Raw genomic sequence first — 16,981 nt, 5'->3', positions numbered from 1 at the left:
TCAGTTTAATACCATACTATATACAGGGTCAGTTCAATACAATACTATATACAGGGTCAGTTTAATACCATATTATATACAGGGTCCAACCAGCCAGTCAAAATGCTCTCAATGGTACAGCTGTATAACTTTTTGAGGATTTGAGGGCCATTACCAAACTTTTTCAACCAGCTGATGGGGAAGAGGCACTGTCATGCCTTCTTCACGACTGTAAGTGTGTGTTTGGACCATTTTAAGTCTTCAGTGATTTGGACACCAAGGAACTTGAAGCTCTCGACCTGCTCAACTGCGGTCGCGTTGATGTGGATGACGACGTGCTCTAATGTGGTTTCCGTGCCCACCACAGCACTTAGACAGCCTTAGTTACCGAGGTAAATGATCTTAGAGCCAACACAGATGCCAAACAGCTTTCTGTCCTTGTACTCTTATATTTAAGTGCTGCATTTGACACTGTTGACCATGATGTCCTTCTGGACAGACTGGAGAGGTGGGTTGGCCTCTCCAGTCCAGTCCTATTTAACCGGTCAAGAGTTCTTTGTCACCCTCGGTGAACAGAACTCAGAGAAAATACATATCACATGTGGCGTTCCACAAGGTTCTATTTTGGGTCCGGTACTGTTTAGTTTATATATGTTACCCCTTGGCAGCGTTATCAGAAAGCACAGGATTGATTTTCAATGCTACGCAGACGATACACAACTGTACATTTCTGTGTCACCAGAGTATTTTAGCTCCAAGGATAAATGATTAGACTATATTAGTGATTTAAATACTTGGACTTTCTCCAGCTAAATCAATACTAGACCGTGGTACTTATTGTTGGAGTCAAAGCACAGAGAGAGAATCTAGTCGCACATTTTAATTCACGGGCAATAAAGGTAAAAAACCTAGGTGTTATTTTAGATTCTGAAATAAATGTTGAATCACACACTAGGAATGTGACCAAACTATAGCTTTTTACCACCTGTTTTTAAATCAATCCACGGTTGTGCACCCCCATACATGTCAGACATGCTTCTAAGTTATGTACCCAGTAGGTTCCCTTAGGTCCTCTGGCACTGGCCTTTTAACTATCCCAAAGCCGAGGACCAAGAGACATGTAGAGGTAGCCTTTAGTTATTATGCCCCCAGCCTCTGGAATAGCCTGCCAGAGAACCCGAGGAGGGCCTAAACTGTGGACATGATTTAAAACACATTTTTAGCTTTGCTTTTCCTCAGTCTGCTATTTAGTTGTTCACTTTGTGTAATTCTTTTGTTTTTTATCTGATGTTTGTTGTCTAGTAGATATTTCAGCTTTTATTTTCATTGTTTTTTATTTGTTTGTTCCTGTGAAGCACATTGCATTGCATCCCATGCCTGAAATATTATGTATAAATAAAGCTTGATTTGATTTTATTCAGTTCATCATTTTGCTCATATTATTACAACCACAAGTAGGAAAACATCTAAGTAGGAAAATATCTTAAAGGGACAATCTGCGTTTGGTACATACATTTTTGGACTTCTAAATTAACGATTTATACCCATTGATTCTTGAAGAATATAACTTATAAATGCCTCAGGAGCTTAGTTCAACGTACCCCATTAGAACCCCATTAGAACCCAAAATACAAGCTTATTTTACTCCATATTTGTATTTGTATTTGTAAACAAACTCTGTATGGCCTCAAAACGTGGTTAAAACTGTAATTTCATGTATGGTCAGTCCTTGCATCCAAAGCTCACTTTATGAATTTGTGTGGTTTCATTTCTTCAGCTCAATCCCTCAGCTGTTTACCAAACAAAGTGACGGGAGGCCGTTTAGTTATTTAAATCTCAGATTGCCCCTTTAAGGATAATGGGATAGTGATGCTCACAGGTAAAGAGGGATCAGTGTTTGTGGAAATGTATTTCATTTGATTTCTTATTTCCGTTTTGTGTGTTTGATATTTGGGTTTGTGACAGTTTTTTCTCAAACCTGTTCCCACTGCCTGTATACATTTTCAGGGATGCCTTTGCACATTCTAAAGATATGAAATGAATGTGACCTATAGTTAACTGGTGCTGAATAATAAGATCTGTGGAGGAAAACTATGGACTGTAAAATGTAAGGGACTTTCTATGGAAAAAGTATATATCAATGATGTCGCTCTTGCTGCGGGTGATTCCCTGATCCACCTCTACGCAGATGACACCATTCTGTATACATCTGGCCATTCTTTGGACACTGTGTTAACTAACCTCCAAACAAGCTTCAATGACATACAACACTCCTTCCGTGGCCTCCAACTGCTCTACACTAGTAAAACCAAATGCATGCTTTTCAACTGTTCGCTGCCCGCACCCGCCTGCCCGACTAGCATCACTACCCTGGACAGTTCTGACCTAGAATATGTGGACAACTACAAATACCTAGGTGTCTGGCTGGACTGTAAACTCTCCTTCCAGACTCAGATCAAACATCTCCAATCCAAAATCAAATCTAGAATTGGCTTTCTATTTCGCAACAAAGCCTCCTTCACTCACACCGCCAAACTTACCCTAGTAAAACTGACTATCCTACCAATCCTCGACTTCGGCGATGTCATCTACAAAATAGCTACCAATAATCTACTCAGAAAACTTGATGCAATCTATCACAGTGCCATCCGTTTTGTTACCAAAGCCCCTTATACCACCCACCACTGCGACCTGTATGCTCTCGTCGGCTGGCCCTCACTAGATATTCGTCGCCAGACCCACTGGCTCCAGGTCATCTATAAATCTATGCTAGGTGAAGCTCCGCCTTATCTCAGCTCACTGGTCACCATAACAACACCCACCCGTAGCATGCGCTCTAGCTGGTATATCTCACTGGTCATCCCCAAAGCCTTTGGCCGCCTTTCCTTCCAGTTCTCTGCTGCCAGTGACTGGAACGAATTGCAAAAATCGCTGAAGCTGGAGACTTACATTTCCCTCACTAACTTTAAACATCAGCTATCTAAGCAGCTAACCGATCGCTGCAGCTGTACACAGCCCATCTGTAAATAGCCCACCCAATCTACCTACCTCATCCCCATATTGTTTTTATTTACTTCTCTGCTCTTTTGCACACCAGTATCACTACTTGCACATCATCATCTGCTCATCTATCACTCCAGTGTTAATCTGCTAAATTGTAATTACTTTGCTACTATGGCCTATTTATTGCCATACCTCCTCATGCCATTTGCACACACTGTACATAGACTTTCCTTTTTTTCTATTGTGTTGACTGTACGCTTGTTTATTCCATGTCACTCTGTGTTGTTGTTTCTGTCGCACTGCTTTGCTTTATCTTGGCCAGGTCGCAGTTGTAAATGAGAACATGTTCTCAACTAGCCTACCTGGTTAAATAAAGGTGAAATACAAATTACAAATAAAAAAAGAGCCTATAGAAAGGTTTGAATGCCTTGCTGTCCTTGGCTGTTCCTTTTAATGTACATACTAATGGAAATTATTTAGAAGAGGTACATGAGTGTGAACGTGTATTTGTCCGTGGTGAGATTTAAACACGTAAACACTAGATTATTACACTAGATGTTTACGTTATATGTCCACCTCGACCAACCACCCTCTTTTCACTGTTGCCTTAAGTAACCATACCAAACGTAACTTATACTAATTTGAGTGTTCTGGATTTATGTTTATTAAGTTACATCTAGTCTAGTAATGTAACCTAACATAAACATATCATACTATATGAATGGAGTGGCACAGATTTAAGTAAACTATAATATGTTTTGCTTGGGTTCCAGACCTCTCTGTGTCACATGGTCTGCACATCAGCCAGGCTCGGAAACTACAACCAAATTTCACCCCCACAGTTCACACCCATGTTATCTGATTCTGAGCTCACTATGCAACAGCTGTGTGCAGCTATGCAGTTGAACAGGTTCTTGTTCCAAGGAATAGAAAGAATAAGAAGGTAGTTTGATCACATCACAATAGTTTGATCACAGAACACTAGTACATTTATCAGACAAAGCTGCAGTGCCTCAATAGCACTGATTCAACCAGGTAAATGTATCAGCTAGTTGTCTTTTGAAATGTGTTATACTATGTTATCCATTGTTATTGTAGAATTAATGCTACAGTATTGCTTTCCTGGTTTGAAGTTATGTTAGTCTTTCTCTTTATGATGAATGTAATTGTCTTCTTCAGGAATGAAGGTGACTCAACTAGACTGTCTGTGTGTGATTCTTCTACATCTCCTACACACAGCAGGCTCTGGTACAGTAGAATACACATTTAATATCTCACTGCCTTTAATACCTCTGTGTGTATGATTAATATGATCTCATTGTGTCTTTAGTCACTATTGTGGTCTTAAGGGTTCTACACAGTCTAAACAAACGGAGCCGACGGAGGTCCTTTTGCTTCTCTGTCTACATAGTTCTACGTACTTTTGTCCGTCGGCTCCATTGTGTAAACTGTGGAGATCCCTTTAGGGTGTCTGGCCTAAGGTGATTTCCTCTCCCACTCTCCTTTCCTTCATCTGCACTGATGTAAAAACTCAACTAAAGGTGAATGCAACTCTTCTGTAGACATCCACCCTATAGTACTACTATATATATTACAATGTAAAGTACTACTATATATACTACAGTGTATAGTACTACTATATATACTACAGTGTATAGTCGTAATGTACTACTATATATACACCACAGTGTATAGGACTACTATATATGCTACAGTATATAGGACTACTACATATACTACTGTGTATAGGACTAGTATATATAGTACAGGGTCTAGGACTACTACATATACTACAGTGTCTAGTACTACTATATATACTACAGAGTAAAGTACTACTATATATACTACAGTGTATTTCAGATCAGTGCAGATGACAGAGGAGAACACTTTAAACTATTTAAACTGTTATTCCGTCTTTTCTCTTCAGAGAGGTTTGAGGTTCTAGGTCCAACTGATGTCATTGCTGCTGTGGCTGGTGATGACATCATTCTGCCCTGTTACCTCAAACCCAACATCAGTGCTGAGGACATAACAGTGGACTGGCTGAACCTTGACTTCTTAGACGGTCGTGTCTATCGCTACCAAAACAGCGAAATCATACGAGAGGATCAGATTCTCTTCTATAGAGGAAGAACGTCACTGTTTAAAGAGGAACTGTGGAGGGGAAACACCTCTTTAAAACTGACCAGGGTACAAGGCACTGATGAGGGACGTTACAAATGCTTTATTAAGGCAAAGAGCTGGTATGATGATTTCACTATTGAAGTCCTCGTTAAAGGTGAGGTTTATTTTCATGTTATTGTAATAATATAACTACAGTACAATGACATCATCTCTTTTCTTCATATTACTGGATACAGTATGTGTCTATTTGTTCACAGCCTGTCACCAGGTAACATCCAGTCTATCTGTGTGTCTGTAGCTGTAGGATCCAAGCCAGTGGTGTCCATTGAGGGACACAGAGAGGGAGGGATGGGTCTGCTGTGTGAAACAGAAGGCTGGCACCCTGAGCCTGAGCTGCTGTGGCTGGAAAGTAAAGGAGTCAATCTCTCTGCTGGTCCTCCTGAGATACATAGAGACTTAAAAGGATTCTACACAGTGAAACAACATGTCATTGTCCAGGAGACTGACACCAACCGCTTTACCTGCAGAGTCCAACAGAGCCGGATCAATGAGAAGATGGAGACAGAGGTTCACCTCCCTAGTGAGTAACAACATAATATTATTTAGACATAAAACACTAGAGATATTGATGTATTAATGTACAGTGTTTGTTTTCACCAAAGGCTTTGAGACAACAATACAAAAGATTTGTGTTTATTATGATACACTCCACTGCTGTGTGGTAGTATTAGTACCAAACCCTGTTGTTGATGTGTGGTAGTATTAGTACCAAACCCTGTTGTTGATGTGTGGTAGTATTAGTACCAAACCCTGTTGTTGATGTGTAATGATGTGTGGTAGTATTAGTACCAAACCCTGTGGTTGATGTGTAATGATGTGTGGTAGTATTAGTACCAAACCCTGTTGTTGATGTGTAATGATGTGTGGTAGTATTAGTACCAAACCCTGTTGTTGATGTGTAATGATGTGTGGTAGTATTAGTACCAAACCCTGTTGTTGATGTGTATTGATGTGTGGTAGTATTAGTACCAAACCCTGTTGTTGATGTGTAATGATGTGTGGTAGTATTAGTACCAAACCCTGTTGTTGATGTGTAATGATGTGTGGTAGTATTAGTACCAAACCCTGTTGTTGATGTGTAATGATGTGTGGTAGTATTAGAACCAAACCCTGTTGTTGATGTGTAATGATGTGTGGTAGTATAGGTACCAAACCCTGTTGTTGATGTGTAATGATGTGTGTGGTAGTATTAGTACCAAACCCTGTTTTTGATGTCTTATGATATGTGTGGTAGTATTAGTACCAAACCCTGTTGTTGATGTGTATAAATGTGTGGCAGTATTAGTACCAAACCCTGTTGTTGATGTCTAATGATGTGTGTGGTAGTATTCATACCAAACCCTTTGTTGATGTGTAACGATGTCTGTGTGGTAGTATTAGTACCAAACCCTGTTGTTGATGTGTAATGATGTGTGGTAGTATTAGTACCAAACCCTGTTGTTGATGTGTAATGATGTGTGGTAGTATTAGTACCAAACCCTGTTGTTGATGTGTATTGATGTGTGGTAGTATTAGTACCAAACCCTGTTGTTGATGTGTAATGATGTGTGTGGTAGTATTAGTACCAAACCCTGTTTTTGATGTCTTATGATATGTGTGGTAGTATTAGTACCAAACCCTGTTGTTGATGTGAGTAAATGTGTGGTAGTATTAGTACCAAACCCTGTTGTTGATGTCTAATGATGTGTGTGGTAGTATTCATACCAAACCCTTTTGTTGATGTGTAACGATGTGTGTGTGGTAGTATTAGTACCAAACCCTGTTGTTGATGTGTAATGATGTGTGGTAGTATTAGTACCAAACCCTGTTGTTGATGTGTATTGATGTGTGGTAGTATTAGTACCAAACCCTGTTGTTGATGTGTAATGATGTGTGTGGTAGTATTAGTACCAAACCCTGTTTTTGATGTCTTATGATATGTGTGGTAGTATTAGTACCAAACCCTGTTGTTGATGTGAGTAAATGTGTGGTAGTATTAGTACCAAACCCTGTTGTTGATGTCTAATGATGTGTGTGGTAGTATTCATACCAAACCCTTTTGTTGATGTGTAACGATGTGTGTGTGGTAGTATTAGTACCAAACCCTGTTGTTGATGTGTAATGATGTGTGGTAGTATTAGTACCAAAACATGTTGTTGATGTCTAATGATGTGTGGTAGTATTAGTACCAAACCCTGTTGTTGATGTGTGGTAGTATTCGTACCAAACCCTTTTGTTGATGTGTAACGATGTGTGTGTGGTAGTATTAGTACCAAACCCTGTTGTTGATGTGTAATGATGTGTGGTAGTATTAGTACCAATCCCTGTTGTTGATGTGTAATGATGTGTGTGGTAGTATGAGTACCAAACCCTGTTGTTGATGTGTATTGATGTGTGGTAGTATTAGTACCAAACCCTGTTGTTGATGTGTAATAATGTGTGTGGTAGTATTAGTACCAAACCCTGTTGTTGATGTGTAATGATGTGTGGTAGTATTAGTACCAAACCCTGTTGTTGATGTGTAATGATGTGTGGTAGTATTAGTACCAAACCGTGTTGTTGATGTGTGATGATGTGTGTGTGGTAGTATTAGTACCAAACCCTGTTGTTGATGTGTGGTAGTATTAGTACCAAACCCTGTTGTTGATGTGTAATGATCTGTGGTAGTATTAGTACCAAACCTTTTTGTTGATGTGTATTGATGTGTGGTAGTATTAGTACCAAGCCCTCTTGTTGATGTGTAATGATGTGTGTGGTAGTATTAGTACCAAACCCTGTTGTTGATGTGTAATGATGTGTGGTAGTATTAGTACCAAACCCTGTTGTAATGATGTGTGGTAGTATTAGTACCAAACCCTGTTGTTGATGTGTAATGATGTGTGTGGTAGTATTAGAACCAAACCCTGTTGTTGATGTGTAATGATGTGTGGTAGTATTAGTACCAAACCCTGTTGTTGATGTGTAATGATGTGTGAGTATTAGTACCAAACACTGTTGTTGATGTGTGATGATGTGTGTGTGGTAGTATTAGTACCAAACCCTGTTGTTGATGTGTGGTAGTATTAGTACCAAACCCTTGTGTTGATGTGTAATGATGTGTGGTAGTATTAGTTCCAAACCCTGTTGTTGATGTGTAGTGATGTGTGGTAGTATTAGTACCAAACCCTGTTGTTGATGTGTAATTATGTGTGGTAGTATTAGTACCTAACCCTGTTGTTGATGTGTAATGATGTGTGGTAGTATTAGTACCAAACCCTGTTGTTGATGTGTATTGATGTGTGGTAGCATTAGTACCAAGCCCTGTTGTTGATGTGTAATGATGTGTGGTAGTATTAGTACCAAACCCTGTTGTTGATGTGTGATGATGTGTGTGTGGTAGTATTAGTACCAAACCCTGTTGTTGATGTGTGGTAGTATTAGAACCAAACCCTGGTGTTGATGTGTAATGATGTGTGGTAGTATTAGTACCAAACCCTGTTGTTGATGTGTGATGATGTGTGGTACTATTAGTACCAAACCCTGTTGTTCATGTGTAATTATGTGTGGTAGTATTAGTACCTAACCCTGTTGTTGATGTGTAATGATGTGTGGTAGTATTAGTACCAAACCCTGTTGTTCATGTGTAATGATGTGTGGTAGTATTAGTACCAAAACCTGTTGTTGATGTCTAATGATGCGTGGTAGTATTAGTACCAAACCCTGTTGTTGATGTGTGGTAGTATTCGTACCAAACCCTTTTGTTGATGTGTAACGATGTGTGTGTGGTTGTATTAGTACCAAACCCTGTTGTTGATGTGTAATGATGTGTGGTAGTATTAGTACCAATCCCTGTTGTTGATGTGTAATGATGTGTGTGATAGTATGAGTACCAAACCCTGTTGTTGATGTGTTTTGATGTGTGGTAGTATTAGTACCAAACCGTGTTGTTGATGTGTAATAATGTGTGTGGTAGTATTAGTACCAAACCCTGTTGTTGATGTGTAATGATGTGTGGTAGTATTAGTACCAAACCCTGTTGTTGATGTGTAATGATGTGTGGTAATATTAGTACCAAACCCTGTTGTTGATGTGTAATGATGTGTGTGGTAGTATTAGAACCAAACCCTGTTGTTGATGTGTAATGATGTGTGAGTATTAGTACCAAACACTGTTGTTGATGTGTGATGATGTGTGTGTGGTAGTATTAGTACCAAACCCTGTTGTTGATGTGTGGTAGTATTAGTACCAAACCCTGTTGTTGATGTGTAATGATGTGTGGTAGTATTATTACCTAACCCTGTTGTTGATGTGTGATGATGTGTGTGTGGTAGTATTAGTACCAAACCCTGTTGTTGATGTGTGGTAGTATTAGTACCAAACCCTGTTGTTTATGTGTAATGATGTGTGGTAGTATTAGTACCAAACCCTGTTGTTGATGTGTGGTAGTATTAGTACCAAACCCTGTTGTTGATGTGTAATGATGTGTGGTAGTATTAGTACCAAACCCTGTTGTTGATGTGTAATGATGTGTGGTAGTATTAGTACCAAACCCTGTTGTTGATGTGTATAAATGTGTGGCAGTATTAGTACCAAACCCTGTTGTTGATGTCTAATGATGTGTGTGGTAGTATTCATACCAAACCCTTTGTTGATGTGTAACGATGTCTGTGTGGTAGTATTAGTACCAAACCCTGTTGTTGATGTGTAATGATGTGTGGTAGTATTAGTACCAAACCCTGTTGTTGATGTGTAATGATGTGTGGTAGTATTAGTACCAAACCCTGTTGTTGATGTGTATTGATGTGTGGTAGTATTAGTACCAAACCCTGTTGTTGATGTGTAATGATGTGTGTGGTAGTATTAGTACCAAACCCTGTTTTTGATGTCTTATGATATGTGTGGTAGTATTAGTACCAAACCCTGTTGTTGATGTGAGTAAATGTGTGGTAGTATTAGTACCAAACCCTGTTGTTGATGTCTAATGATGTGTGTGGTAGTATTCATACCAAACCCTTTTGTTGATGTGTAACGATGTGTGTGTGGTAGTATTAGTACCAAACCCTGTTGTTGATGTGTAATGATGTGTGGTAGTATTAGTACCAAACCCTGTTGTTGATGTGTATTGATGTGTGGTAGTATTAGTACCAAACCCTGTTGTTGATGTGTAATGATGTGTGTGGTAGTATTAGTACCAAACCCTGTTTTTGATGTCTTATGATATGTGTGGTAGTATTAGTACCAAACCCTGTTGTTGATGTGAGTAAATGTGTGGTAGTATTAGTACCAAACCCTGTTGTTGATGTCTAATGATGTGTGTGGTACTATTCATACCAAACCCTTTTGTTGATGTGTAACGATGTGTGTGTGGTAGTATTAGTACCAAACCCTGTTGTTGATGTGTAATGATGTGTGGTAGTATTAGTACCAAAACATGTTGTTGATGTCTAATGATGTGTGGTAGTATTAGTACCAAACCCTGTTGTTGATGTGTGGTAGTATTCGTACCAAACACTTTTGTTGATGTGTAACGATGTGTGTGTGGTAGTATTAGTACCAAACCCTGTTGTTGATGTGTAATGATGTGTGGTAGTATTAGTACCAATCCCTGTTGTTGATGTGTAATGATGTGTGTGGTAGTATGAGTACCAAACCCTGTTGTTGATGTGTATTGATGTGTGGTAGTATTAGTACCAAACCCTGTTGTTGATGTGTAATAATGTGTGTGGTAGTATTAGTACCAAACCCTGTTGTTGATGTGTAATGATGTGTGGTAGTATTAGTACCAAACCCTGTTGTTGATGTGTAATGATGTGTGGTAGTATTAGTACCAAACCGTGTTGTTGATGTGTGATGATGTGTGTGTGGTAGTATTAGTACCAAACCCTGTTGTTGATGTGTGGTAGTATTAGTACCAAACCCTGTTGTTGATGTGTAATGATCTGTGGTAGTATTAGTACCAAACCTTTTTGTTGATGTGTATTGATGTGTGGTAGTATTAGTACCAAGCCCTCTTGTTGATGTGTAATGATGTGTGTGGTAGTATTAGTACCAAACCCTGTTGTTGATGTGTAATGATGTGTGGTAGTATTAGTACCAAACCCTGTTGTTGATGTGTAATGATGTGTGTGGTAGTATTAGAACCAAACCCTGTTGTTGATGTGTAATGATGTGTGGTAGTATTAGTACCAAACCCTGTTGTTGATGTGTAATGATGTGTGTGGTAGTATTAGAACCAAACCCTGTTGTTGATGTGTAATGATGTGTGGTAGTATTAGTACCAAACCCTGTTGTTGATGTGTAATGATGTGTGAGTATTAGTACCAAACACTGTTGTTGATGTGTGATGATGTGTGTGTGGTAGTATTAGTACCAAACCCTGTTGTTGATGTGTGGTAGTATTAGTACCAAACCCTTGTGTTGATGTGTAATGTTGTGTGGTAGTATTAGTTCCAAACCCTGTTGTTGATGTGTAGTGATGTGTGGTAGTATTAGTACCAAACCCTGTTGTTGATGTGTAATTATGTGTGGTAGTATTAGTACCTAACCCTGTTGTTGATGTGTAATGATGTGTGGTAGTATTAGTACCAAACCCTGTTGTTGATGTGTATTGATGTGTGGTAGCATTAGTACCAAGCCCTGTTGTTGATGTGTAATGATGTGTGGTAGTATTAGTACCAAACCCTGTTGTTGATGTGTGATGATGTGTGTGTGTTAGTATTAGTACCAAACCCTGTTGTTGATGTGTGGTAGTATTAGAACCAAACCCTGGTGTTGATGTGTAATGATGTGTGGTAGTATTAGTACCAAACCCTGTTGTTCATGTGTAATGATGTGTGGTAGTATTAGTACCAAAACCTGTTGTTGATGTCTAATGATGCGTGGTAGTATTAGTACCAAACCCTGTTGTTGATGTGTGGTAGTATTCGTACCAAACCCTTTTGTTGATGTGTAACGATGTGTGTGTGGTTGTATTAGTACCAAACCCTGTTGTTGATGTGTAATGATGTGTGGTAGTATTAGTACCAAACCCTGTTGTTGATGTGTAATGATGTGTGGTAGTATTAGTACCAAACCCTGTTGTTGATGTGTATTGATGTGTGGTAGTATTAGTACCAAACCCTGTTGTTGATGTGTAATGATGTGTGTGGTAGTATTAGTACCAAACCCTGTTTTTGATGTCTTATGATATGTGTGGTAGTATTAGTACCAAACCCTGTTGTTGATGTGAGTAAATGTGTGGTAGTATTAGTACCAAACCCTGTTGTTGATGTCTAATGATGTGTGTGGTAGTATTCATACCAAACCCTTTTGTTGATGTGTAACGATGTGTGTGTGGTAGTATTAGTACCAAACCCTGTTGTTGATGTGTAATGATGTGTGGTAGTATTAGTACCAAAACATGTTGTTGATGTCTAATGATGTGTGGTAGTATTAGTACCAAACCCTGTTGTTGATGTGTGGTAGTATTCGTACCAAACCCTTTTGTTGATGTGTAACGATGTGTGTGTGGTAGTATTAGTACCAAACCCTGTTGTTGATGTGTAATGATGTGTGGTAGTATTAGTACCAATCCCTGTTGTTGATGTGTAATGATGTGTGTGGTAGTATGAGTACCAAACCCTGTTGTTGATGTGTATTGATGTGTGGTAGTATTAGTACCAAACCCTGTTGTTGATGTGTAATAATGTGTGTGGTAGTATTAGTACCAAACCCTGTTGTTGATGTGTAATGATGTGTGGTAGTATTAGTACCAAACCCTGTTGTTGATGTGTAATGATGTGTGGTAGTATTAGTACCAAACCGTGTTGTTGATGTGTGATGATGTGTGTGTGGTAGTATTAGTACCAAACCCTGTTGTTGATGTGTGGTAGTATTAGTACCAAACCCTGTTGTTGATGTGTAATGATCTGTGGTAGTATTAGTACCAAACCTTTTTGTTGATGTGTATTGATGTGTGGTAGTATTAGTACCAAGCCCTCTTGTTGATGTGTAATGATGTGTGTGGTAGTATTAGTACCAAACCCTGTTGTTGATGTGTAATGATGTGTGGTAGTATTAGTACCAAACCCTGTTGTAATGATGTGTGGTAGTATTAGTACCAAACCCTGTTGTTGATGTTTAATGATGTGTGTGGTAGTATTAGAACCAAACCCTGTTGTTGATGTGTAATGATGTGTGGTAGTATTAGTACCAAACCCTGTTGTTGATGTGTAATGATGTGTGAGTATTAGTACCAAACACTGTTGTTGATGTGTGATGATGTGTGTGTGGTAGTATTAGTACCAAACCCTGTTGTTGATGTGTGGTAGTATTAGTACCAAACCCTTGTGTTGATGTGTAATGATGTGTGGTAGTATTAGTTCCAAACCCTGTTGTTGATGTGTAGTGATGTGTGGTAGTATTAGTACCAAACCCTGTTGTTGATGTGTAATTATGTGTGGTAGTATTAGTACCTAACCCTGTTGTTGATGTGTAATGATGTGTGGTAGTATTAGTACCAAACCCTGTTGTTGATGTGTATTGATGTGTGGTAGCATTAGTACCAAGCCCTGTTGTTGATGTGTAATGATGTGTGGTAGTATTAGTACCAAACCCTGTTGTTGATGTGTGATGATGTGTGTGTGGTAGTATTAGTACCAAACCCTGTTGTTGATGTGTGGTAGTATTAGAACCAAACCCTGGTGTTGATGTGTAATGATGTGTGGTAGTATTAGTACCAAACCCTGTTGTTGATGTGTGATGATGTGTGGTACTATTAGTACCAAACCCTGTTGTTCATGTGTAATTATGTGTGGTAGTATTAGTACCTAACCCTGTTGTTGATGTGTAATGATGTGTGGTAGTATTAGTACCAAACCCTGTTGTTCATGTGTAATGATGTGTGGTAGTATTAGTACCAAAACCTGTTGTTGATGTCTAATGATGCGTGGTAGTATTAGTACCAAACCCTGTTGTTGATGTGTGGTAGTATTCGTACCAAACCCTTTTGTTGATGTGTAACGATGTGTGTGTGGTTGTATTAGTACCAAACCCTGTTGTTGATGTGTAATGATGTGTGGTAGTATTAGTACCAATCCCTGTTGTTGATGTGTAATGATGTGTGTGGTAGTATGAGTACCAAACCCTGTTGTTGATGTGTATTGATGTGTGGTAGTATTAGTACCAAACCCTGTTGTTGATGTGTAATAATGTGTGTGGTAGTATTAGTACCAAACCCTGTTGTTGATGTGTAATGATGTGTGGTAGTATTAGTACCAAACCCTGTTGTTGATGTGTAATGATGTGTGGTAGTATTAGTACCAAACCGTGTTGTTGATGTGTGATGATGTGTGTGTGGTAGTATTAGTACCAAACCCTGTTGTTGATGTGTGGTAGTATTAGTACCAAACCCTGTTGTTGATGTGTAATGATCTGTGGTAGTATTAGTACCAAACCTTTTTGTTGATGTGTATTGATGTGTGGTAGTATTAGTACCAAGCCCTCTTGTTGATGTGTAATGATGTGTGTGGTAGTATTAGTACCAAACCCTGTTGTTGATGTGTAATGATGTGTGGTAGTATTAGTACCAAACCCTGTTGTAATGATGTGTGGTAGTATTAGTACCAAACCCTGTTGTTGATGTGTAATGATGTGTGTGGTAGTATTAGTACCAAACCCTGTTGTTGATGTGTAATGATGTGTGGTAGTATTAGTACCAAACCCTGTTGTTGATGTGTAATGATGTGTGAGTATTAGTACCAAACACTGTTGTTGATGTGTGATGATGTGTGTGTGGTAGTATTAGTACCAAACCCTGTTGTTGATGTGTGGTAGTATTAGTACCAAACCCTTGTGTTGATGTGTAATGATGTGTGGTAGTATTAGTTCCAAACCCTGTTGTTGATGTGTAGTGATGTGTGGTAGTATTAGTACCAAACCCTGTTGTTGATGTGTAATTATGTGTGGTAGTATTAGTACCTAACCCTGTTGTTGATGTGTAATGATGTGTGGTAGTATTAGTACCAAACCCTGTTGTTGATGTGTATTGATGTGTGGTAGCATTAGTACCAAGCCCTGTTGTTGATGTGTAATGATGTGTGGTAGTATTAGTACCAAACCCTGTTGTTGATGTGTGATGATGTGTGTGTGGTAGTATTAGTACCAAACCCTGTTGTTGATGTGTGGTAGTATTAGAACCAAACCCTGGTGTTGATGTGTAATGATGTGTGGTAGTATTAGTACCAAACCCTGTTGTTGATGTGTGATGATGTGTGGTACTATTAGTACCAAACCCTGTTGTTCATGTGTAATTATGTGTGGTAGTATTAGTACCTAACCCTGTTGTTGATGTGTAATGATGTGTGGTAGTATTAGTACCAAACCCTGTTGTTCATGTGTAATGATGTGTGGTAGTATTAGTACCAAAACCTGTTGTTGATGTCTAATGATGCGTGGTAGTATTAGTACCAAACCCTGTTGTTGATGTGTGGTAGTATTCGTACCAAACCCTTTTGTTGATGTGTAACGATGTGTGTGTGGTTGTATTAGTACCAAACCCTGTTGTTGATGTGTAATGATGTGTGGTAGTATTAGTACCAATCCCTGTTGTTGATGTGTAATGATGTGTGTGATAGTATGAGTACCAAACCCTGTTGTTGATGTGTTTTGATGTGTGGTGGTATTAGTACCAAACCCTGTTGTTGATGTGTAATAATGTGTGTGGTAGTATTAGTACCAAACCCTGTTGTTGATGTGTAATGATGTGTGGTAGTATTAGTACCAAACCCTGTTGTTGATGTGTAATGATGTGTGGTAATATTAGTACCAAACCCTGTTGTTGATGTGTAATGATGTGTGTGGTAGTATTAGAACCAAACCCTGTTGTTGATGTGTAATGATGTGTGAGTATTAGTACCAAACACTGTTGTTGATGTGTGATGATGTGTGTGTGGTAGTATTAGTACCAAACCCTGTTGTTGATGTGTGGTAGTATTAGTACCAAACCCTGTTGTTGATGTGTAATGATGTGTGGTAGTATTATTACCTAACCCTGTTGTTGATGTGTGATGATGTGTGTGTGGTAGTATTAGTACCAAACCCTGTTGTTGATGTGTGGTAGTATTAGTACCAAACCCTGTTGTTTATGTGTAATGATGTGTGGTAGTATTAGTACCAAACCCTGTTGTTGATGTGTGGTAGTATTAGTACCAAACCCTGTTGTTGATGTGTAATGATGTGTGGTAGTATTAGTACCAAACCCTGTTGTTGATGTGTAATGATGTGTGGTAGTATTAGTACCAAACCCTGTTGTTGATGTGTATAAATGTGTGGCAGTATTAGTACCAAACCCTGTTGTTGATGTCTAATGATGTGTGTGGTAGTATTCATACCAAACCCTTTGTTGATGTGTAACGATGTCTGTGTGGTAGTATTAGTACCAAACCCTGTTGTTGATGTGTAATGATGTGTGGTAGTATTAGTACCAAACCCTGTTGTTGATGTGTAATGATGTGTGGTAGTATTAGTACCAAACCCTGTTGTTGATGTGTATTGATGTGTGGTAGTATTAGTACCAAACCCTGTTGTTGATGTGTAATGATGTGTGTGGTAGTATTAGTACCAAACCCTGTTTTTGATGTCTTATGATATGTGTGGTAGTATTAGTACCAAACCCTGTTGTTGATGTGAGTAAATGTGTGGTAGTATTAGTACCAAACCCTGTTGTTGATGTCTAATGATGTGTGTGGTAGTATTCATACCAAACCCTTTTGTTGATGTGTAACGATGTGTGTGTGGTAGTATTAGTACCAAACCCTGTTGTTGATGTGTAATGATGTGTGGTAGTATTAGTACCAAACCCTGTTGTTGATGTGTATTG

The 16,981-nt window shown here is 38.9% G+C and overlaps 1 protein-coding gene across 1 annotated transcript in view; it reads left to right on the top strand.

Moving 5' to 3' along the window:
• Nucleotides 1-3,865: 3,865 nt before the first annotated feature.
• The window catches only part of LOC106594014 (butyrophilin subfamily 2 member A1), a 53,631-nt gene continuing 40,515 nt past the window's right edge, over nt 3,866-16,981 (top strand). Inside the window, exons 1-4 of the mRNA XM_082964537.1 lie at nt 3,866-4,017; nt 4,162-4,230; nt 4,910-5,260; nt 5,405-5,686. Of these exons, the coding sequence (XP_082820663.1) occupies nt 4,164-4,230; nt 4,910-5,260; nt 5,405-5,686 (700 nt within the window). The 5' untranslated portion in view covers nt 3,866-4,017; nt 4,162-4,163. The remainder of the gene's footprint in view (nt 4,018-4,161; nt 4,231-4,909; nt 5,261-5,404; nt 5,687-16,981) is intronic.

The sequence above is a fragment of the Salmo salar genome, chromosome 18 (assembly GCF_965601325.2).
Source record: "Salmo salar chromosome 18, fSalSal1, whole genome shotgun sequence".
Taxonomy (NCBI): domain Eukaryota; kingdom Metazoa; phylum Chordata; class Actinopteri; order Salmoniformes; family Salmonidae; genus Salmo; species Salmo salar.
The sequence above is the reverse complement of the archived record's forward strand: the minus strand, read 5'-3'. Positions and strand labels throughout refer to the sequence as shown.